The sequence below is a fragment of the Perca flavescens genome, chromosome 13 (genome assembly GCF_004354835.1).
Source record: "Perca flavescens isolate YP-PL-M2 chromosome 13, PFLA_1.0, whole genome shotgun sequence".
Taxonomy (NCBI): Eukaryota; Metazoa; Chordata; class Actinopteri; order Perciformes; family Percidae; genus Perca; species Perca flavescens.
The window spans coordinates 18,469,074-18,494,800 of record NC_041343.1 but is presented as its reverse complement, the minus strand read 5'-3'; the positions used below and the strand labels follow the sequence as shown (position 1 = coordinate 18,494,800).

The window sequence follows — 25,727 nt, the reverse complement described above, 5'->3', positions numbered from 1 at the left end:
TTGTGGAGAAGTGGAAGATACTAGTGAGTATCTCACTTCTTCAATGTGAGCATGTGGAAGTATTTGTAATGCTGAAACACCCTGGCTCAGTGACTTCTATTCCTGGCTATTTCTGTGACACAGCTCCCTGTTTGTCAAGCCTCCACTGCCGACATTCAGACACACTACAATAATGTGACCCTGCTGCCAAGTAGTGGCATGGTGTAAACATTTGAAGTAAGCAAACCCTCTTGGGTAAACACTGTTTGCACATGGTGGAGAGCAGGGAATGCAATGCCATCTATAATTATTCCTAGTACCACTCTCAACTCTTTCTCAAGGCAATAGTGTGTGTGTGTGTGTGTGTGTGTGTGTGTGTGTGTGTGTGTGTGTGTGTGTGTGTGTGTGTGTGTGTGTGTGTACCAGAAGAATAGGTGTATTTATGTCACTGTGTGGACACAGCATGACTGCAAGGAAGGGAGGGGGGGGGGCAGTGAAAACAGGGAGGAGGAGAGAAAAAACACTACACAGGGGCTCACTGCTCTTTAGACCCAGCAGCAGTTTTAAAATTATAGAGTGGGAAGCCTTCCTGTGGGAATATATTAGAGTAACTTTATATGTAGTCTGCACAGTAAGGTTAGCCGCTGCTGTCAGTGTGGATTCCTAACTGTATGAATGAGTTTAAGAGAGGAGGTGGGTGATTAGCCTGACTGGGGTCTGTCTAAAACAAGCCAGCTGGATCCAGCAGCCAGCCTGCTTGAACTTGCCTTTTACGGTAAATCTGGAGAAAATGTGACTGTAAACTCAAAAATGTAGCTATGCAGCACATTGATAATACAAATCCCACATGAACTATAAGTCGCTGATTTTAATGATAATTAACAGTAGGCGCTTTTCTTTCTGGCACGGCTGTCAACAAACTTTAATGACTATTAACAGCTACAAAATAGGAGACATTATAGGCCATGCTGCGGCTTGTTGGGCTGAATGTGAACAAGCCTAAAGAATACAAAGAAAAAGAGCAGCCTGAAAGACACTCGTCACTTTTTTTTTAATTAGCCCAAACTGAGTAAATAAAACCGCTTTGCAAGCTTTTAGTGATATTGCAAACACACAAAGAGCTACTGCAATTATTAGCCCCCATTAGCACACAAATTCAATCATGGAGTCATTGTTTTCTTTAATTAAAAACACACTGAAAAGGGTGTTTTTAGAAAAACACTGTACGTGATGGAACAGCAGGCTGAATGCAGCTTCCTCAGATGTTACAATAGCAAGCGAGCTCACAGGAAAATAAACTCTTTTGATTTGTCAAATAACCTCATTTAGAGTTTGACATATTTAATACAATATTATAAATAAAGTTGTTCTTCTTTGTGTGAGTCCCTCCTTTGTGTGTGCACAAAAACACAGAGAGCAGTTACGTAACAGCGGCTGACTGATGATACTGTGAAAAAAAATAACCCATGCAAGGATTTGTAATCTCAGTGAGTCTGTGAGTATGTGTTTTACAGTGTTGGGGATACAGCATTACTGCAATCAGTTTTAAGGTATTTTCTTAAACATTTTTATATCTTGTTTTTTTTTGTGTGTTCTCTTATATGTTACTTCAAGAGCTAACACGTTACTAACTGGAGATAACCATAGCAGCTGATACTACCAGCTGGCTATTTTCATCCTGACAACGGGCAGAAATACGTCACATTATATGCAGAGGACAGCATCTTCAAAAAAAAAAGCTGTGAAGGTTTGATTGCAGTTACATAGAAAGTCTGACAGAACTTCAGGGACACAGAAAGATATTTTTCTTATTTCAGAATATATCAAAAAATGTCTTACACTTCACTTTAGAAACTTGTGGGGGAGGCCATGTCTATGCTTTTGTACCGATTGTTATTTTCTTAAGTGCTATCATATCATGCTCTTTTCTTGCATGTAATTCATTTGAAATGTTTATATTTTAAAGCAAAGTTAGGATAAGCTTGTAGGCTACCAAAATACAGATTTGATGTCAAGGCACATATCCATACAGTATGTGCTTAGCACAAACATCTGCGTCACTGTAGTCAGCTAAGGGATGCAACAGGCCTTTTCACTGCACTAAAGATCTAGAAATAAACAGTACGCCCTTGACCCGGCTGAAGTTTTATATTATTAACTTTTCCATCTTTATAGGGAACTTATCTATAATGGCTAGTGTGTCATGGTTTGTTTTTACCTACTCACTGACCAATTGTATTACACAACACACGCACAATATGCAAAACATTAGTTAGCTAATCTGTTGTTTCCATGAAGGACAAAGGTTGACGAGAACATTTAACAAATAAATAAACTGTGAAATGGAGTAAGGCAACAAGTGAGCTATTCCAAAATCAATCAATACTGGATATAGACCACATGTCAAAAACAAACTGACGGAAAGCGGCACAGTGAGAATCTTTACAACAAGTGCCTGACTGAGAGGGGAAAAAAGCTCCTGTTCTTGAGACAAATTGTCTATTTATTTATTTTTACTGTCACAGAAGCATAAAGAAAGCTCCAGCCATGCAATCTTTTCTTTATTATTTTTTTATTTTACAAAAAGGACAACACACATTAATCAACATTTCTGTAAATGTGCCAGTGTTAGCCAGCTGGCTAATTTTCAACTGTTATCTGACTGGTCAAGATTTATTCCAACACTGCCAATTATGCCTACAGTCATGCTCTGCTAGTTGTCATGCCAACACTTGTGGTAACCAGGGTGCTAGTTAGTCATCAGTGGCGTTTTGTCCTGTTTTTCTATCTTTATGCATGTACACTATGTGGAAGTCCTGTTAGACAGTGCTCTTATAATCAAAATAATAATGCACCATTTGATAGCAAATCAAGCTGATCTTTAGTGTGGTTACAGGTACTTTGTTAAGGCTTGAGGAGCGTCTTTTAAGTTGTCAGTACAATATTAATTGCTATGCTCTGTGTATATTTAATATCATATGCACATTTGTGTCGGAACAGATTTTTCGGTCATGCTTCAGTGCGGTTAAAATTAAACATTTCTAACCTGATTAGCTACAGTAACTCAGCAGGCAATATTACATCGGGAAAACACCATTAATAGTAGAGTTTCCTCAAAGACAAGAGCATTTTATCATTTGTCAGAAAACTGTGCGTTACTCAAAGCTGGAGGTTAAATGTGACACACACACTGAATGTAGTGCTCTTTTCTTCTGTTAAATCAGCTTGAAAACAAAAGCTGATTCTTCTTGCAACATCAGCCCAGAAATGACTTAGCAACCATTTCAGCCAAGGCAGATTATCCTCGTTCATATGTTGCTCCTTGACAGTAAATCCAACTGTTTTGATGGATTCCGCAGTCCAAGTAGTTGGACAACTTGATATCACATCATGTTGTACTTTTGCACTTCCAGGAAAAGTTTGCATAGATTTGCTCACTCTCTCTCATGCCAGGTTTGTATTTTTAGTCGATCACTGCACAAAATGAACAGTGTTTGCTTAAAGGCAAACAGGTCTTACACTACAGTACATTGCTCAGCAAAGCATTCACAGACTTTCCATCTTGGCAACAGATATGACCACTCAGCATGAACATTTCAAAAATATTTCTATCTACATAGAATTTTATATCTTTACATTACATCATTCACAGATACACCTTTCATAAAGCTGTTTGCACTTTGACAACAATTCCTTTCACAAGTTGATGTTTCAGCTACATGGCTGAAGCTTGAAATGTCAGCTTTAATTTGAGGGTGATAAAGTCATGTGTCTAACAAGCAAACAACTGCTCTTAACAGCAAATAGTATACTGTGTTTTTTGTGTCTGTTGCAGAAAATGCAAATAACCCCTAGGCTGGTAGTTCTGGTGCATTCATTCAGGCGTGGCAGCAGGGCCTGAATAATCACTACAGTACAATAATATGTCTTTATCTCTAGACACAATATTAAAAGCAATCTTTTGACTCTACCATGGTACAACCAGCAATTTTACTTTCATCAACAGAGGCTGTGCAATGAGGGGCTTGATTCTAGAACAGGAACACATACAGTATGTGAGAATACTGTTCATAAACTATAGTTCAGCATTCAACACCATTGTGCCATCCAAGCTCAGAGACCTCGGACTCAGCATTCTCCTGTACTCCCTGTTCACACAGGACTGCATGGCCACACATAGCTCCAACACCATCATAAAGTTCGCTGAAGACAAGATCGTCAGCGGGCTGATCACAGACGGCCTACAGAGAAAAGGTCAGAGCCATCTTGATGCCAAGACTACAACCTCCATCTCAACATCCGTAAAACAAAAGGAGCGGATTCCAGACTGCAGGAAGCAACAGAAAGAAGGCCACAGCCCAATCTCCATCAATGTGACTACAGTGGATTGAGTCAGTGGCTTCAGGTTCCTCTGGGTTGACATTAGCGATGATCTGGTCTATATCCTTGACGTTCCGGGATTGCTCCAGTGCCGCAGGAAATTCCTCCGGATGCATGTATGTCCGTTTCCTTCTGTTTTAGAATTTTAAATTCAGTGGATTTATGAGGACTATTGTTGACTGCTCCTCAGATCTCTGCAGGGTAAATTGAGACAGCTAGCTAGACTATCTGTCCAATCTGAGTTTTTTCTCGCACTATTCTAACTATTTTACAGTGGCTCCGTGCGGGGCTTAGCGCCGCCCATAACGACTGTGATTGGTTTAAAGAAATGGCAATAAACCAGGGCACGTTTTTCTCCCATCCCGGAATGCTGAGGGAATTAGCCAGACCCTCCTCCGCTACGCAGCGTGTAGATAGGCTGGCAAAGCGAGACTAGCGATTATCTGACCTGGATTCACCATACCGACACCATCCCAAAGACTGCTAGACAGTAGGGATGTAACGATGCATCGTGAATCGGTTAAAATCAATTTAAATGTATAAAGATTACAACCGGTTGAGATAAAAAAAAAATTACTGCGATGCAACAGCCTACGCCGTGACGCTAGTTAACATACAGCAGGTAACGTTGGCCTACCATTAGCTGGTAACGTTAACTGGCTCAAACACGGTTAAAATGCTGACAGTTAAACATTGTAAAGTGTGACTGTATTTCACTGGAAGGGATTCCAACACCGGGACGTAACGTTACAACAGTCTGCAGCTGAAGACACAGAGGAGACTTTGGGACAGCATGGACACTACCGCTGTCGCATAAACAACAGTGAACGGAGTGTTGCGTTTGGGTCCGGCTCCATAAGCCTTTGTTGCATTCAATGTTGTTGTAAAATATCCATTTTAGCCCTATATCTTAACTTGCACTATTTTTTTGTGTCTTCGATTTAGATTTTGCATTTACTTGTGTTTTCTTTTACTTATTTATTAAACATTGTTGGAGGTGCCTGAGGCCTAAGATTTTCATTTCCATCGACTACTTCTGTTATTGTTGTGCACATGACTAATAAAGAACCTTGAACCTTGGTGAACTCTGAAGCCATACATGTGATCCTTACTGGCAGTCCAGTAAAGTTTTCTTTTCTTTTATGTCCGTTTGTGTATAAAGTGAGCAGCCTGTGCAGTGGACATAAAACACAGACCTCCTTCCTGTTGGACTGTATTAAGGCCATTAATCATTAAAGAGAGGCTCTACTGTAAGAGAGATTGTAAAGGCCAACAACACAGACCTATCAGAAGCACTTTCTGTTGCATCATGCTAGAGGCGGCTAATGGCTACATTACAATTCTAATAGTGTCGTAAAATGAAGTTTTATTTCCTTTATTATAGCATCACATATGTGGCAGTTTAATTGCACGATGCAAAGAAACCCTCAACTTACGGTTCCTCTGCAAACGCTAAAAATACATTATATTCTAGAATTATTAAGGGAAAACTCATTATTTGACATTGAGGATTTTAGTTTTTTAAGGTGTTCCTTTTCAGACTTTAACTCTGACCCTATAAGTGTTTTTGCATAGTGGATCTGCAGCTATGAACATTATTATCCACTGATGCATCTAGAACTCTCGGTTTTGGATCCAGGAGAGAATGTGCAACAAAACTCCCATCTCCCTTTAGTTGCTCTTACTACTATCAGTCATATGTCTCATTACACCGTTACCCAATCATACCTCATATATCTTTCCAAGCCCTTGTCCTTTTGTACTGTCATTCAAAAAGACCTATCCTTTGATACACTGATGTCCTCATCACAACCATAAAACCCCTCTCCTCCTCTTTTTTCCTCCCTCTCCGTCCTGTCACCAGCATGATGGGCAGTTTCCTGCTCTCCAGCCGGCACTGTACCTGACAGCTCTCCGCTTTCTGTCCACTTTCTTCATCCCTCCCTTCTCCCCATTTACGAAAAGATAACCCTTTAATCCATCAGCTGCTTCTCCTGTCTCTAGAAACAGGTAGAGCTCCTTTTCATGCTGTCATCTCCCCTCCTTGCTTAACTCGTGCACTCACCCAAGGCTGCATTCCTCTCTCCTGACAGACGCCAGGTAGGTGCCTTTGATCACACGCTCTGTGTCTCTGTGATCAGAGCTGTCACAAAGAGGTTGACGCAGGTTTACTTCGCATGGCTGCCTCCTGCCTCTCCCTCAAATCTACGTCTAGCATTTCAAAATGGCTGTTCAACAACCCAGGGACAAATAAGTCAACATGCCAACTCTATTGAGAACTAAAAGAAAACTGAAGTAAATTACTGTACATTACCTACTGGCAACCCACACGCTGATGGGACACTGTGTGTGGAAGTTGTGATGAAGATGGTGCAAGAGCTGAAGGAAGGCACCACATGCTGCAGTGTTAGCTAGTAGGGCTGGGCGATATGGTTGAAAACTGTATCACGATATAAGTTTTTCATATCGGTCGATATCGATAATTATTGATATTTTTTATGACCTATTTAAAATAAGGACCAGGAGAAAAATATATTAAATTTAAACATTTTTATTTTAAACTTAACCCTGCTCTGATTATAATCCCCTCAGTTATAAAAGCAGAAATGTCAACACAACCATGGAAAACACTCAAATAATTCAAATGTAAACAAGTCTATAATTACAATGAACACTTAACAATTATCTTTTAACATTAAGGTGCAAAATTAAAGAATAAGTAAGAAATGCTTAATAAAGTGTCATAAAATAGTGCAAAGTGTTAGCTAAATATAAGAAACCTGAGAAGGAACTATTTTCTGCAGGTTTAGTGCTAGGTTGGTAACCTGGCTTCTGGACAGTGCTCAGCATGTCTGCCTCCGTTATTTCTTTGTAGCGTTTAGTAAGGCGCTGACTCTCCATGGCGCTCTGCTGCTTGTGCCGTGTTGCAGCTGCAGATGTTGTTGGACGTTGATGGCGAATACGGCTGTGCTCCAAAGTGTGAGCACGGCTAAAGTGGTAAAACAAGTTTGTGGTCGTACCAGTGTTGGTGGGGACGACATTGGTCTGACTACGGTCAGACTTATAAAATCCCCAAAACTGCCATACTGACTTTTCCTGTTTTATACTGTCTATGGTTTTATCAACGATTTCCTCACTCGCTGCGGCACTCACTTTCCACTCCACGCCGGTTCTGTTATTGAAGAACACGAGACAGCGATGTGGCGCAACCAAACTTGATACTGTTACATGATTGGCTGTTAGAGTGTCACTCCCCACGTTGCTAGGTTGCCAGAGAGTGAGGGCCTTTGTTCATGCAACCAAACTTGATTCACAAACTCTGGTTTCTTCTGATTCGAACGTTTTATCGACCGCATTTTCTATTGATATTGATTATGTGTCTATCGCGATACATATCGTTATCGTTTTATCGCCCAGCCCTATTAGCTAGCCTGATGAAGAGATGTTAAGGAACAAGCCCAGCTAAATATTTACACAAAAGCAGGACCTCATTCCGATGCTACGTCCTTTTTTCATGGCAAAAACGAGAACAACAGGAAAACCATACGAGCTGCATAACAACCATTTATGGGAGCTATTCAAGGGAAAATTAGGAGCGACAAGAACGGAAAAGATTGTGTCTGCTCCACAGACACTGGTTATTTCTGACTTTTTGGTTTGACTTTGATTAGTGTCAGGGCCCTGACATTTGAGGTCACAACAATCGTCCACACACCACAAGTTTCACCACCACCGCATCTTTACCGACTCAACACAAGGAGTAAAGACGCTTCATAATTGGCCAGAGAGAATGAGAAGTAGATGGACATGTAGTAAAGTGAGATAGAATGTCACTTGGCAGAAAAAAGATGACAGCTTTATTTTCCCACGTCAGACCTCAGCTGGGGGAGCTCCGCTGTCCTCATCTCATCAAAAAGAACAAAACTCCAATAAATACTTTCAGAGGGAGAGAGGAAACATAACACAGGCCAAGACAGTGGCATGACACCAAAAGGAAAAAAAGAAGTGGAGTGCTATCACACGCACCACCTCCAAAGTGCTGATGATGTACAGACGCCATGCTAGTGATGGCGAGGTCTGAGACTATAGGAGGACAGAGGAAACGCTGACACTTTTGGAGGCAAACCCATGGGACCGACGGAGGAAATGAGAGAGCGAGAGAGAGGGAACTCAAAGAGGATTCAAAGAGGGAACAACGAAGGTCAGAGAAGAGGAAGCGTGAAAGTGAAATCCACTTAGTTTCTTCGGTCATCCACTAACTATTTGGTGTTTTGCATTCACGCGCATTTGCTCATATATGAACACACATGCACTTGGCGTGCACACTCAAAAAGCCTGCGGGGGAGGGGGGGGGAACTGCTGAAGAGCTCTGCTTTTGAAGCTGTGGGCCGAGACGTGAAATTGCTCTTGCTCTTCAATCGATTTCCCTCTGCACTTCCCTCTGTCAGCGTCTAGACCGGATGTCCCTCTCTCCCCAACACAAGGCAAGAGATGAGATAGAGAATGGGATGACAGGGACATAAAGATGTATCTGTAGTTGTCATTATCGGTTGACAATGTGATACAGGTAGCGAAATGATATTTCTCTTGTTGGTTGACCAAGAAGTCTGAAGGTTAGCACGAGAAAGCACATCTGGAGCTGATAAGGATTGCAGCAAGGTAGATGTTTGCCAACATGGAGATTTAAACCCACATGCTCCAGTTTAGGGGCGGTTTATCAGATAATAACATCACCCTGCTTCGCCGTATACAAACCGTGTGAAAGCAAAGGAAAGCAACAGCTATTTTAAAACTTTTTCGAGACAGTTGCACACCTTTCCCAGCGTACATTTTGACATCGTCTGTGTGGGGGTGAGATAGTAATGTGGGTTTGAACTTCTCTCTCAAGTTCTCTTTTTTTTTCCCCCCCATTCTTTACAGAATTATTTCTGTCACTTTTCGTGTGTACAGCCAAGTGCATCACTGCGAATGTAAAAGTGTGCGCTGTTATCCCCAGGTATAAAAAACATTGTGTATTCCCCCATTTTCTTCAGACATTCAATGCAGACTTACATGATGCCCTCTGTATTAAAAATGTGCCCTTCTCTTATTTATGAGCACAATGAATAGTTACTTCCGGTCTATGTGGCAAATGGAGGTGCAAGTGATTGTTGGGAAGCAGAAAGAAAGAATTAACTACTTCAGGAGGCAAGAATATGTTCAGCAAAAAAGATTTGATAATACAAAGTTGATAATACAATAATAGTTTGAGGAAATTGTTCATACATAACCACTTTGGAAACTGATTTGAATCATAAAAATATCAAGGTCTTGATTTAACAAAACAACTACAGAATTTAATTTGACTTTCATTGTTGCTTTATAGTGTATTCAGCTTTGCAGGCCACCATGGCAACTTCTTTCTTTTTTTGTGTTTCAAGGAAAATACTAAAAGCACAATGAAATACTGTTAAGCTGGAAGCTGTTACGTCTTTATTAAGTGTTGTTAGTTTAAATTAGCACTGGAATGGATTTTGTTTTGGTTTTCAATTTCTGTGCATCTCTGTTTGCTAAATTAGACATTATGTGCCCAGCCTTTGTGTCTACATTCTGTCTATTTAGGCACTGTGGAGGGGGGGACAGCTACCAGCAGAGACACAAACCCAAAGGCCAACATGCCACATGTCGTCATGCTGCTGTTGTGAAGGGACCACACAGAGGGTTGATGATCCCTGATGGCTGTGATGAAAGGACCTCCTGTCCTTTACCTCCTTCGTCCTACCATTTGCTCTGCAGCAGCCCTGTCTGCTCCCTCCCCCTCCTCCTCTCACTGTCCATCACTTCCATCTCAGGGTATCTCACTAATATGACTTCCTCCCCTGTGTTTTCACGACCCCCTGCTATGTGAAAACCCTGGAGTCAAGTAAAGCATCCCCATGCTGTTCTCCCCCTCCCAAGAGAACTACATACTCTGTGGTGACCTCTGCCTTCCCCCCTTCCTCCCTCCTATTTCCTAGGTGGTCTCCCCAGCCGTGTGTAGCCAATGCCCTGCAGTCAGGATTCACATGATATGTAACCTTTCAGGTTGTTCTTTCTAAGCACTTTCCGTTTTCCTGTGTGCATATAACATGAAGGTTTAGGATACTTGGAATCTCTTTTTTCTTTACACATTCATTGATTTTATACATTTTTACATTCACACCTGCCCCCCATGAAATTTAAAAATAAGCCAGTCTTGTGAAATAGTACTGAAATGATAATTATTTATTATGTTGATAATATTTATGAATCAAAATCAATTGACATAAAAACTATTTTGATAGTTGATTAATCGGATAAGCCATTTACTTAGCTATTACTACTCACTGGTTCCAGCTTCTAAAATGTGAAACTGTGTTGTTTTGCTCCGTTTATTTATGGTAATTATTATGTGGGATTTGGACTGTTGGTCAGACAAAATTAGCTGTCACCTTGTCCTCTGGGAAATGGTGATGGACTGGTTTCATGATTAATCAATAAAATAGTCAACAGATGTATCAATAATGAGAATAATCATTAGTTGTAGCTTTAAAATCAACTAACATGTGCTGGTTTTCCTCTTGGTCTACGTGGGTATTTACAGGTACAGGTTTGGATGAAGACAGATAAATGTAACTCGGTCCAGTAAAAAAGAATGTTATCATCGGTCATGACCCTGTGTATACTGCTGCTGCCAGGTGAAAATGTAGTGTTGAGTTTTCTGCCTGAAATGAAGGGCTGTCATTTGAGAAAACCTTTATAACATAAAAAAAAAAAAAAATCAATTGATTGGCAGGTAAATCCAATTCTGTATCTCAAATCCTGTTGTTGTTTTTGTAGATGGTTTTCAACCCCATTGATAAATCTAATTCCCTTTCTATTACTATCTTTGTCCCTTTCCTCAGATACTATAAAAGCTTAGCAGACATTTAAAGGAGAAACTTGATGTAACATCAGAGAGGAGAAATGGTTGGGAGACTGCAGTTACATCCACGACACTGCGTTTTCTTTTTCTCTCCCAGAAAAAAAAGACTTCTGCCTGCAGTCACAACTCACGTGATGCCGTGTGTGTAGCAAAGAATGTGTCTACATATGTGTGTGTGAGAGAGGCACACAGATAGAGACTGCTGGCAAGCTAAAATGCCCTCTGTGCTGGAATTTACCAGATGGCACTAGACAGAAACAGCCACACACACACACACACACACACACACACACACACACACACACACACACACACACACACACACACACACACACACACACACACACACACACACACACACACACACAGGTTTACATGCAATGAAAAAGCCATTTATAAAATCTTATGAGCATGTGTTATAGTAAACATACAATTTATTAGTAGTATCGTAGAGATATAAAAATAGAACACAATATACTGTAATCCTGTATAATATGGTGTGATCTAACGCAACAGCCCTGCAATAAAGAATATCTTTGTGAAGCCTACAATGTTACATTTTTGTTAAGAATTTGCTAGAAAGGTGAATATATACTAATGCCATTTTTTCAGGCTGTTTGAGGTGTTGTATTAGATTTCATTGTAGGTATAACCATTGTATCTACAGCTACACAATATAAAGTGTCAATGACTCAATAATTAGCAGAGTTAATTCAACAGAGAGAATCCACTAACAAGCCCACAGAATGCGCCGGCTCTATATTCACATTTAATACAAAATTAAAGTGAAATGAATTGAATAAATTATCACAACAGACAAACTTAGTGTGTGACTGTCTGTGTTTGCAGTGTTTAAGAGATGCATCTTAGGGGTTTCCTTTTTGTTTTATTTTTCACTGTTATCTGGTTAGAGATCAGAGCCACTGGTTATGTTTGTGTTGTGCACAACAGCAAAGAGGCAGCCTCAGAGGGGAGACAGTGGAGACAACCACTTACACAAGCAACAACAGGAAGGAACAGGGCAGCGGGGGGGGGGGGTGGCGGTGGCTGGGGACCCAATCAAGATCTTTGACAAACAATGTTCCACCACAAGGCAGAGAAAATAATATGAATAACGTAACGATGACATAATCAGCCAAGGGGTGCTGTTTAGGGGATGTTTTGCTGACTGTTACATGACCATAGTAAGGATGTTTACAGCCATGCTAGACTAGAGATGGCCCGATACCACTTTTTTGCTTCCCGATACCGATTCTGATACCTGAACTTGAGTATCATATATTTCATTATGTTTTAACAGCTGTATACTACTATCCCTGTATGGATGTGATATGATTTCTATCTTTGTTGTTGGTCTGGTTCAGGTTAAACTCTTTGTGAAATATGAACAAACAATGAATGCCCCAGAACTTTCTTTTATTCTCCAGTTTGACAGTCAGTTATAATGGAAAAAGAACATAAATAAACTACTTTAATGTAGATTTTCTTTAGGGCTTTATTACGTGGTATCGGATCGGTGCATAAACTCCAGTACTTACTGATACCGATACCAGCGTTTTAGGCAGTATCGGAGCCGATACCGATACTGGTATCGGAACATCTCTAACTATGACATTTAGATTAAAAATTAAACAGGATTAAAGTACCTGCCATCTCTGAGCCTTAATGGTTCCAGTGAGCCTTAAACCACACTGTACTATGAACTGTAACTGTACCAAGTTCAGCTGACTCAGCTATTCTGTGGCAAGCTAAAAGGAAGTCAGCTAAACTTAGCCAAGACATTCCAGCTTTACTCACGCACAAACATTCGAGCTTTCAAACCCACTAGCCCAGAATACAGATTTAAGAGTAGGTGAACACTGCTGTTTCACTGGTAACCCTACGTTTAGCCAAATGATATCTTGCACAGAGTAGCCACTTCACAAAAATGTGTAATTAAACTAAACAATAGGTTGATATCTAATTTCCTCTTTGTGGGTCAAAGTTCTGCTGCTTCTCTCAAGATAAACCAATGCTTCCTCATTACAAGAAACAGAGAAAAAATTAGATGAAAAGTTCTCAATCATTCTAGTGCAAGGTCCAATGCTTATTACTGCTAGCACATTCTCTCACACACACACACACACACGTACACAACATACACACATAAAACACACACAACATACACACATAAAACACACACAACCCCTGCTGGGATCATTAGAGATATTCATAGTCAGAGTACTCCATTGCATCCAGCATGCAATGACAAATTTGTGCAAGACAGCATGAAGGCCAAATATACCCTCTCTCAATGCTTGCTCTTTCTCTATTCATCATCCACACACACACACACACACACACACACACACACACACACACACACACACACACACACACACACACACACACACACACACACACACACACACACACACACACACACACACACACTCTCTCTTTAACTCTTCTGTGACTATTTCCCACTGACGTATCTCTCAATGAGTGTGTGAATATCAGAAAATCTGAAAAGATACACAAAAAAGGCTCCCATATTGTTTTCTCTGACATCACAACAACCTTTAAACAACAAGCCAAAAACATTTCCTGCTAATTGTCTTTTTGCATTACAGCTCACAAATTCAAAGACATAAGTACACAATCAATGAACTGCTGTCACATCATGTTCAACATAAAGCTGACAATCTTTCAGCATCAGGCTCAGAATCACTATCCACACACAGGAGTTTGTCTTTGTAAGTTTAGTGCAAGGACACCAAAAGTAGTGTATTTACAGTGAAGTTGTAGAAAAAGATTTAAAGTAGTTGAGACAAACAAAAGGTTTAGATATAATAACAATATTAAAGATTAGCAGGACAATTGCTGTCTATACAGACTGTTCACATAGTGGCAAACCCCTGAAAGCCTCAATACTAAAGCTGGCTCACAGTATCAGCTGAGGATTAAGGCTCTAATTTAGTTCGTGCTTGGTATTTGTGACACACAAGCTTCTGGAGGAGGAACTCTGAGATGGTTACCTAGCAACAAATAGTCAGTTAAAAGGGTTGGAAGTGTGAGGACACGCTGGTTCCAGAATCGTTTTCCACATCCCAATTTGGAATTTTTGTCCTCAATGTCACTTTACATGAACACAGGACTCTACTGCATGGCTTATGTGGACTGCTCTAAATACTAAAATATCCATGGTTTTGAATTAACTCATTGTTTGAGTTTATCATTTATCAAGCAAAAAATATCTGGATCCAGCTCCTCAAATGTCATGATTTGCGGTTGTTTGTTTTATATCACACAAAATTAAATATCTTTGGTTTTGGACTGTTGACCGGACAAAACAGGCAATGTGAAAAAAGTCAGCCATTAGTGTAGGGATTTGTTATTATTTTCTGACATTTGAAAGACTAAACAATTAATCAATTAACCACAGAAATGAACAGATCAATTGATTATGAAAACAATCACAAGTTGCAGCCCCTATTAGCGATGATAACATGAAGACAAATATGCCGCATTGCTGAGTTGGGTTTGAGTACAAAGCTTGTCGGTTTATTTTACATTGTAAAAGCATGCAAAAGTGATTCTTTAATTACAGACAGCCACAACAGAGTAAAAGTTGGTTTAAAGGCATGTGTGTGAGGACTAGAGGCCAGCTGATCCTGTTGGCAGATCCAGTAGATGAGGCTTGACCTTTGGATGACTGCTCTGTGACTAATGTCAGCCCTGTCTGGGACCCGACGAGTCTCAATACTGACCCTCTAATTCCCTCAGTACGTATAGTCTGTCTGACTGCGCTGGCACAGGACGTTCAAATATCTGGACAGATCTAAGCACTGATTTAGAAATGGCAGCCTGTCCCAAAATGTAAGGGAAAAGTGACAGTTGATTCTTGCTAGCTAGCTGACGCACATACACAAACAGTCTGTGCTGGCAAAGGCGAAGCTTCAATATAAATGTTCCCTCAGCTGGAAATTGTTTCCAGTGCAGCTGAAAGGCTCCTTTTATTGAGCTAGTCAAACACTACCCCTCCCCATCCCTTATTATACACACACACACACACACACACACACACACACACACACACACACACACACACACACACACACACACACACACACACACACACACACACACACACACACACACACACACACACACACACACACACACACACACACACACACACACACACAGTGTGTTTTACTCACTTGAGAGCTTTTGTTTTACGTCCGTTTAAATTAAATTTGGAACAATTACAGCTACTACAGAAAGTCCCTCCTGTTACTCCTGTATCATCAGTTGAAAGACAATAACATTAAAACAAAAGGCTGCATCATGATCCCCGAGTCTGTCAATGCAATCAATCCCTGAAATCAATACAGCATGCACTGAGAACATTGATTGAGCACGTTATTTGTGCAAAAATTCCATTAGAAACTTATTATCTAAAAAGGAACACATAAGCGAGCAACTCCCGGTCTCCATTAATGAGTCACATTAGTTCACATTACTGATTGGCAAAAAATGTCTGTGAGTAGAATATTTAATGAAGCTAACATGCCGCTTCACACAACTGCCTCAGTTGATGTGAGAAATGAGCAAAAGGTTTTTTGCATTCACTAAAATAAGATCTTTCTGAAGTAAAATAAGTTTTTGTTGGCTGTTCATCTTCCTCTCTGCATGTCACAGAGTGACACATTCTTCTCAACTCAAGTTTCTCTTCCTCCTTTCAGTTTCTCAATTCAGCCAGCCCACAGCATCCTATGAATTTCATTTTCTTTAGTATCAGAAGGCAGTAACTAATTTCTCATTAACTCATTCAGAAGACTGCAATTACAAAAGAGATACTGGATGGCAGGTTATTTTGCGCAATTGTATTTGAATTTAGCATTTACACACCACTGGCCACCAGAATTATATCCCTGCCATTGTGGAGAAAGCTTTCAGCAGCATCCTGTCAGGATAACATTTTCAGAAAAGATCACTGGACGAATACAATTTGAAACAAAAACTAAAAGTCAGAGAATAACCTTATCTTTGTGATGGCTAGTCAGACTTAACCGAGAGATAAGGGACCAAATGGCACAATGCCACAAAACCACTACATGCAAACAATGGCCTTTAGGCGCAGCTCTAGTTTGTGCTGTTCTCTGGAGCAAAAGTGAACTGCAAAGTGGGTGTTGCTCCATTGGCAAAGCCAACAGCAAACATGTCACACTTAACAGGAAGAACAGGTTCTGCTTTTGCTGGTTTCACCATGCAAATATGCTCATGCATAAACAAAATACATGCACTTATACATCAAAAGTGGCTGCAGACATCCAGAGTCTAGTTTTTTGTGTTAGCGCCATCTGAGATCTCGCATATTACTCACACCCACTTATTTATATCATGCTCTGACTCTGTAACACAGCATAAAAGCTGAAGAGTGTCCTTACTTTACTTTTGTCCTGAGGTGTCCAGCATGTACTGTAGAGAACTGTTTTGCAATGAGCTCAGTGCTCAGGAATCAGTAATTAATAATTCATTTATTATGAACTTGATGAACATGACACTGCTATCTCTGCTCCTATGATATTAATATTCAAGGACATGAAGACATACAGCATACAACAAGTGCCTATTCACTGTCAAGAAAGATCAGGACTAGAATCAATAGCGTAGACCAGAAGTCTCCTATTAAACCGGGACCCCGGGAGCCCCCAAAACAGTGAAGTAGTTCAACGCATTCCTTAGCAAAGCCATACCTGCCAACACTGCGGCTGAAAAGAGGGGGATTTTCCGGCAGAATAAGCTCTTATCCCAACACGCACACACTGACTTCTTCTTAGAAACCCTCTGGGTTACTTACAGAACTAATTCAGTCTTCAAGCTGGGCTGTTTAGAAATACAAACCAACAACAAAGGAGATGGGGTCTCACTTTCAAGCCTGTTGAGTGAAATCTATCCTGAAGATTTAATCTTGGTGGTTATTACAGTTGGCTCTGTGAAGTGTGTCTCTAGCCTAAATTATCATAAGCATTACAGCCAACGAAAACCTCTTAACTTTAGTAAACTTGAAGTTTTAAAGGTCCCGTGACATGGTGCTCTTTGGATGCTTTTATATAGGCCTTAGTGGTCCCCTAATACTGTATCTGAAGTCTCTTTCCTGAAATTCAGCCTTGCTGCAGAATTACAGCCACTATAGAGCCAGTCCCACAATGAGCTTTCCTTACTGTACGTACACACGTCCGCCCACTTGATCTGCAAAGAATCTCTGGCCGCCCTGTCGAGGACGCTTGTCAAAAAGTACGGGGAAGCTTTTCGACGATTTGGCCGCTCTGACGTGGCAGCATTCAATGTTCGATCATGTTCAACACACAATTGAAGAAACAGCCCAAGCAGCCACTGCGCGGCCAATCCATTGACACTAGAAACCTTTTATAAATGACATATATAATGACAGAAGTTTGTTGGTCGCAGCGATGTCCGTTAGCAGTTAACTCGCTCGTTAGTCGCTGAACCGCAGCAGAATGCTGGCAGAGCGAGCAGCCGCCAGCTGTTGACCCGTGCAGGACTTCACCGTGAGCGGACTGTTTAGAAACGAGGTGACCGGCAGCCGGTAACGTTAACTGGTCCCTATACGCAAACAACGTCATATCATAAATGATAGGGAAACCAGCAACGGCGATTACGAGCTTTTCCTCCATTTTCACGGAGCTAATGTTTTGTAGGACCAAAAGTTTACATCGTACGTTTCTCCGGAATCAGCCAGCGCGAAGGACGTCTATATTCCGATTGGTTGCTGGCGTTTGCCGCTGCTTGCCGCTGAACCGCATCATTGCTTTTAAATCTAAGCTAAAGATCTATCTTTTTAATGTTGCTTTTCTTTAAATAATCTATTTTATTAACTTTAATTTCTTATACTGCACTGTAACTTTTATTCTTATACTGCACTATCAATTTTATTCCTGTCTTTTAATGTTTTTAATTTGTTTATTAATGTTTTTAAATTGCTTTTAATTGTCTTCTAACTGCTCTTTTATGACCTCATAAGGAGCAGATTCCAGATTGGCCCATCTGAGCTTTCATTTTCTCAAAGGCAGAGCAGGATACCCAGGGCTCGGTTTAAAAAACCTCATAAAGTGACATTTTCATGCCATGGGACCTTTAACTTGGTTAACCACTGCAAACACATTAAGGTATTAGTTAATGTCTGAGAGTGTATGCGGTAGGCTGCAGACAACAGGAAAACATGAATTTTGCAGAAAAACTGAGTAACTTCGTAAACGTTTATGTACAGAACAGCAAATGCAAACAGGTTAGGCTGGATACATACACAGTATAGTAGCCTAGCTGTACTATGATTACAACCCTAGTGCAGGTAAAACATACACACACTGTGCAGGTTCAGAAGGTCAAAAATGAATTGGCTGTCATGCAAAAAAGGTTATATTTATTGCCTCCTGAAAATGTGATATTTCAGATTTGATATTTTTCACCACGGAGAGCATTATGACTGGAACATTATAAATATCTGATCAGCTGGAACAAACATGGGGGGGAAATGGAAAAGAGGAAAGCAGTAGTGTTGATAGGTACAGTAGGTATCATTATTCATAGAGGGCATCACATAGGATGCACATGTACAAACACATGCGACACTGAAGAATACACAGATAAACAAAAACAGTTACATAAGAAATCAATGGATGCGAGGTTCTCAATAGGACTTCCTGTGTGGCAGACGTGCATCAATACAATTTAATTAATTCTACACAATCAGAGACACATACACATTCACAAAAGCTTTGCTAATACGACCAAGGGTCAATACAACGCACTGTCTCACAGCCAATCAAAAAAAATGACGTTAAACAACCACTTCTCTATTATTATTATTAACCACGATGTACAGTAATACCATTAGGTAGTCACGTCTTTCGTAAAAGTCGAACAGATCTTTCTTTCAACTCTGAGTCATCAATTTCCTGAAATGCTTGAAATGAATATGAATGGAGCACAACTCCTGCACCTTCAGAACTGCTATCACAACTTTCCGTGGCGCTGCGAGGCCGACATGTGACAATGTCAGAGTCGATATATCAACTCCTGTACCCAGGCAGGATGATGTAATCCTGATTTGTGACTCAGACTCACAAAACATGGCATCAGCAACCGCACACATATTCACTGACATGCTTCATCCAGCTGTCAGGATATTTAATAGTGTTCTTTTTTTCCCCCTGAATGTGTCAATCAAAGCCCAATCAGCAGCTCCTGCCCGAGGCTGAAGACCGCCTGTGGACCTCTCTCCGTCTGGAGCTACTCGGTGTCATGAGTGCTGAGCTAAGCTCGAGTAAGACATGGGACAGAGACTGCTGTTTTCAGCAGCAAGGATTCCCCATCTATTGTTCTTTCATCCGCGACCGACACACCGCTGACCTTCGACCCTAACCTTTGACTCCTTTTTGTGGGTGTGTGTCTGTGTTTCTGTTCGTGCCTCAAGGGGACTCTTTAACAATGTGGGAATGAACAATAAACTGCTTTCAACTCATCAAAATTACAATTACCCAAACGCTGGGTAGCAGAGGTAACTAGCTTTTAGCTACATACTGATACAGTAACAGATGTTTTGTTTATAGATCTATTGATACATTTATTAACTGTGGTCCTAATTTGCCACTTCAATTATAGATAACAATAGAGTAGAAATGATTAGTCGATTAGTAGATTAGTCAATTATTGTCAATAATTAGTTATTTCTTTTAAGTAAAAATGTCAACAATTCACTCGTAATAGCTTCATGTACATTTTTGCTGGTTTCTGAATATCTTTGGGTTTTTGTCGGACAAAACAAGACATTTAAAGACTTCACCTTGGGCTTAATAAAGGATTTGTTTTTACTATTTTCTGACATTTTAAAGACTAAATGATTAATCAATTCATCAAGAAAATAATCTGCAGATTAATCGATAAACGGGAGGAAGAAAAAGTCTTGGTTGCAGCCCTAAATAACAACCTACATATCACAATAATGATTGTTATCTAACTTTTTTAACAATGCTATTTTTTGGTTCCTATAAGTCAAGAGTTTACAGTATGATCCGACACACTTGTCAATAAGACCTTATGGCATCCAAGAAAATTCATATGCAATTCCACCTGACGTTTGAAGGGTTATTATGTTCTATCGAACTTCCTGGTCTGGGTGAGTATAAGTGCTGTGATGGCCACCTCCAACACAAATGAACACATACTCTTCATTGCACAAATGACAGGGTGTCTACCCACTGAGTGTGTGTATGAGTGCGTATGTGTGGTAATAGTGTTTATTTCTTCATATCGAATCAGGATCAGAGGTGTGTGCCTTTAGCAAGCACTTCCAACCAGGAGGAGAAGCCACACAGTCATGTTGTTACCACTTTGGGCTTTAGCTAATGGTTAATAAATTATTTACTAATGCTTTATACATCTGTAATAAGAACAAAGACAGATTGTTCTGACAGGTTCTTGTTTCTGAAGCTTGGACACAAGAATAAAGAAAATTGCTCTGTAAGAATTAGGAAAAGTGAAATGTGATTGTAGAAAAGTGAAAAAGTGAAATTGTAAAAATAATATCCATCACAAGTTCAAGAGGACGTCTTCAAATGACTTGTTTTGTCTGACCAACAGTCCAAAACTACAAAAATATTCAGTTTACTATAAATCAATAAAAGTAGACAAAACCTGCATATTCACCTTTGAGAAGCTGGAACCATTTAATCTTTTGGCATTTTGGTTTTAAAATAGTTGCTAATTAATTGACTAATTAATGGTTTCAGCTGATTACCAACCAAGGGTTTTTTGAATTGCTTAAAGGAACACGCGGACTTATTGGGAATTTAGCTTATTCACCGTAACCCCCAGAGTTAGACAAGTAGATACATACCCTTCTCATCTCCGTGCGTGCTGTAACGCTGCCTGACGGTTCCAGCATTAGCTTAGCCCAGCACAGATCCTGCAGGTAACTGGTTCCAACTAGCCTACTGCTCCGAAATGTGACAAAAGTGACAAAATAACGCCAACATGTTCTTATTTACATGTTGTGATTTGTAGAGTCTGGCGTGTGTAAAAAACAACGTAACATGAGACACAGCCGTCTTCTAACAGTAAACAAACCAGGAACTATATTCTCAGACAGGCTTGCTGCGAGCATATCACTCCGCCCAAGTACTATATTCTTCCGCCTGAGAATATAGTTCCCGGTTTGTTTACAGTTAGAAGACGGCTGTGTCTCATGTTGCGTTGTTTTTTGTACAGGCTGTGACTCTATAAATCACAACATGTAAATAGGAACATGTTGGCGTTATTTTGTCACTTATTCGGAGCAGTAGGATTACTGGAACCATTCACCTGCATGTTCTGTGCTGGCCTTATGCCGCTGGAGCCGTCAGGCAGCGTTACAGCACGCACGGAGATGAGAAGGGTATGTATCGACTTGTCTAACTCTGGGGGTTACGGTGAATAAGCTAAATTCCCAATAAGTCGGCGTGTTCCTTTAAAGAAATGTGTGTGTTTATTCTTGTCCTGCCTCTCTATCTCTCTCTCTCTCTCATACCTGCAGCGCACCCCGGCCCAATCCTTCCACATACTCACACCGGCATCCAAACCTCAGATACAAGCGTCCCACTGTTGCCATGGGGACCATTTCAGCCCTGTCAGCACTTCTGAGGTTTGCCTGGAGCGAGGCAATTTGCCCCCTCCTCATCCTTCACTCTTCCTATCCCTCCACCCCTCCTCCTTTTTTCCTTTCCAAGAAGGAAAAAAAAAATCCCATTCTCCATTCTCAAGGGGGCATGACTATTCCTTCTCCTATTCTTTCTTTCAGATTCATTCACCCACAATGTTTGGCATCGGCAATCTCCTCTCCTCCTACTCTCACTCCCACTCTACACAGCCTTTATAAGTGTGTGTGTGTGCGTGTGCGTGTGCGTGTGCGTGTGTGTGTGTGCACTTGCTCCTTCCCCAGACTGAGAGAGAGTAGGGGGAAAACGAAGGGTGCATCTGCTGCTGATTTCAACCACACAGGATGAGTTAAATGCAGAAAGCTGATATTTTCCCAAATTTCCTTGGGGAACACAATAAACTAGTGTACAGATTGAGCTAAGCCACAAAAGGAAGCAATTGCTCTTAAGATTTTTCGCTGGCAGAAATCCTGAAACATCTTACTTATGTGCAGAATTTGACCTTTATGTTCCTGCTGCAGGCATATTAATAACAGGAGCATAAAGACAGCATCTCTGGCAGGAATAAAATCCATTTAAAACAATGCTCGAGAGTTGGCAGTTGTAAAAAATATTATTATTTTTCCATTGAACTTTATGCCCGAAACTGGCAATAAATGTTGTGAAAATAATTTGATACTTCCCCTACAGGGAAATTCTCACAGCACATATCAGATTGAGCTATAAACCAGCTGGCAGGGATTCAGTGTGTTGCTTAAAGACACTTCAGCAGGGTATCTGGAGGCTTTAACCAAAGTTCTCTGGCTGAATGATAATCCTATAATACACAAGAATAACACTTATTACAAATGTAAAGTGACCCTGCATAACACCGCAACAGAAGTTCATTCGAAGCCACACACATCCACACAGATGGTGACATAACACAAAACCTTCTATAAATGTTATCTAGATTTAGCCACCAGCCATAAGAGGTCATAAAATTAAAGATTTGGCTCATGATTACGTCTATAATCCATGGAAATTCCTTGCAATGTGCTATATTTAGATGTTTTAGCTTTGACCGGACATAAACATAGAGGCCTGCTCACCTCTAACTTCCTGACAGTGTTATCCCAACAACATAATGGACCTGCTGTTCAGGGGATCAGCTGAACTTCAACAGGAGTACAGGCACAGCTGATCTCTGCGTGGAGGGGCACATTATGTGGTTTATCCTTTCTATACATAGACCTGGAAATATTTTTAGAGCCACCACGCACAAGCAGTAAAGATGACCGACATAAAGCTGCCAGACAGAGGGGAAATATAATGTCTAAGACTGGGTGAACCCAACTGAACGCATTTTATACGCCTTTTAATTTGTGGAATAGCTTACCCACGAGATGCTGACATAAATCTTTATGATGAGAGTTCATAACACACACCACAGTAAGTCAGTACGCTAGAGTAGAATAAGTTATAAGAGGATAGTGTCTTGAGAGGGTGGGGGTTAGCTAATAAAGTCACCTGACGATGACCAGACTTTATAGGTTACAGTTTAGCCTCCTTTTAAAGCACCACTATATCAGTAGGTGGGGATAATAGGGCTGTAGCAGTGATGTAGTTACTCATTTCCAACCCTGTGATGCGGGAGTTTCACAAATTGTGTAATCCGTTGCAGTGAGCATCAGGGCAGCGACTAACTATTGTTTTCATTACTGATCAAACTGTCTATTATTTTTCCAATTAGCCTACTCATTTAGTCTATGAAATGTTAGAAAATACTAACTGAAGCCCATCCCAATTTCCCAGAGCAAAAGTTGACGCCTTCTTTATGCTTGATAACTAACTAGGCAGTTATGAAAATTGGCAATTCATTTTCCCAGTTGATATATCATTTCACTGTTTGATCGCTACTGCTCTAGTGAACATCAAGTGTACATTCATCTTTGTCAGGCTTCCATTATCACAATTTAATGCAAACTTTTCTGATCTATCCAGGGATAAATGCTACTACCACATTAAGATAATGTGACACACAAAATAATGCAGACTTGACGTTCACTGTGCTAGATTACAGGACATTAAGAGGTGTTGAAGGGGGTGATTATAGAGTTTCATACTGTGGAGAAAGCAATGGGAGACAATGGCTGCATGGAACTATAGGAAAATGTGTGTTTTTTTTTTAAAGATTAGCAAAAATGTAAAAGGTACATGAGTTTAAGTGAAGGAGGTAAAACTTGCAAACACTGATAAGAATAAAGTCACAAGGATATATAGTTTATAGCCTGATAAAAATACATCCTAGTGATTACCAAAGTTGGACTACATACAGCGACGTTCTTAAGTCAAATCAATGAAACCAGAAGTAGCTCTAGAAGAACACTCTCGCTGCTATCATCCGCATTTTATGGGGGTCAAAACCTTGAGGAAATAAATGGATGTAAATGGTTAAGTGTGAAAAACGGACAGTAAATTCTCTCACCATGTCCGCTGGGGTGCTGCCCGTCATCGTGAAGGTTTTGCCCGGTCCTCGGAGGGGTTCACACACACAACACAAGATGAGAACACAAATATCCCCTTTTCGTCTTCCTTGTTGGAGCTCAACAAACGTTTTTTTTTATGGCTTAGAGCAGGAAACAAAAACACAATGTATTCCCGGTGACTTGCTCTCTCCACAGTCACTACACCGAGGTAGTCAAGACGTTTTACGACGCTTCCTTCTCTCTATTGCACAATCATTTCGTTGATCATTTTCCACACAAATTGGGAAATTTTGAGGTATAGTTAATGTTAGCGTGATAATCTGTCGACCCGAGGGCCTCCTCCGACCCTCCAAACATCAAGAATATCCTGCTTTAGAAAAGGTGCCTACGCCATGCGAAAAACCCAATAACGTTACTGCTGGCACATCCGGACACGGATCTTTTTCTCTCTTGGTGAAAAAGAACACAAAATATCCGCAAGGTTAAAGGTTACCGTCCGCCGATTAACTCAAACACCTCCGCCGGTTGGTACAAAAGGCGTCCCTTAGCGAAATCTGTCGGTCCTTCTCTTTAAAACGGGAGTTTGTGATGATTGTTGGTTATGTTACAGACTGCGTTGCTGTACCTTTACGACCCGTTCAGCTGCCATCCTGCCTTAGAAAACTAACGTCAAGTTAGCCACGGAAACAGACATGGGACTTCCGGTTAAGTACTAAAGGAAAATAAAACCACTTTAATCCTTCACATACGCAGTATGCGCATTTCTTTTTGGTCATTTTGCAAACAAGGACGTAAAAGCAGTAAAAAGAAGATTATATAGAATGAATAAAATATGTAGAATAAACAGTAAGGATAAATATGAATACCCTAAGTAAGTATGGACAGTATGAACATGCCCAGCGGGTGCAGTAGGCACAACATATATATATATATATATATATATATATATATATATATATATATATATATATATATATATAGTATAATTCATATTCATATTGTCTGTATGTATATAAGTACTAGTATAAGTACAGGATAAACAGCATGAAATTAACAGATCAGATGCATTTCCAAAAAAAAGAATGCTACTTCCTGCATACATTTATATCAATCTTAGCAAATAATATGATGAAATTGGTTACCGTGCTTCCCATAATAATAAAGATGTACCAAAAAAGTAGAGACTCTATGTAGATTTCTGTATTGTTGATGCTCTTATACGCCATAGCTCTGTTATAAAAGTGAGGGAATAAAAATAGAATTGTACCCCCATACCCA

General features: G+C 40.3%; 1 protein-coding gene across 1 annotated transcript in view; it reads right to left on the bottom strand.

Moving 5' to 3' along the window:
* The window catches only part of ubl3a (ubiquitin-like 3a), a 33,251-nt gene extending 8,130 nt beyond the window's left edge, over positions 1-25,121 (bottom strand). Inside the window, exon 1 of the mRNA XM_028595379.1 lies at positions 24,449-25,121. Coding sequence (XP_028451180.1) covers positions 24,449-24,475 — 27 coding nt within the window. The 5' untranslated portion in view covers positions 24,476-25,121. The remainder of the gene's footprint in view (positions 1-24,448) is intronic.
* Positions 25,122-25,727: the final 606 nt, after the last annotated feature.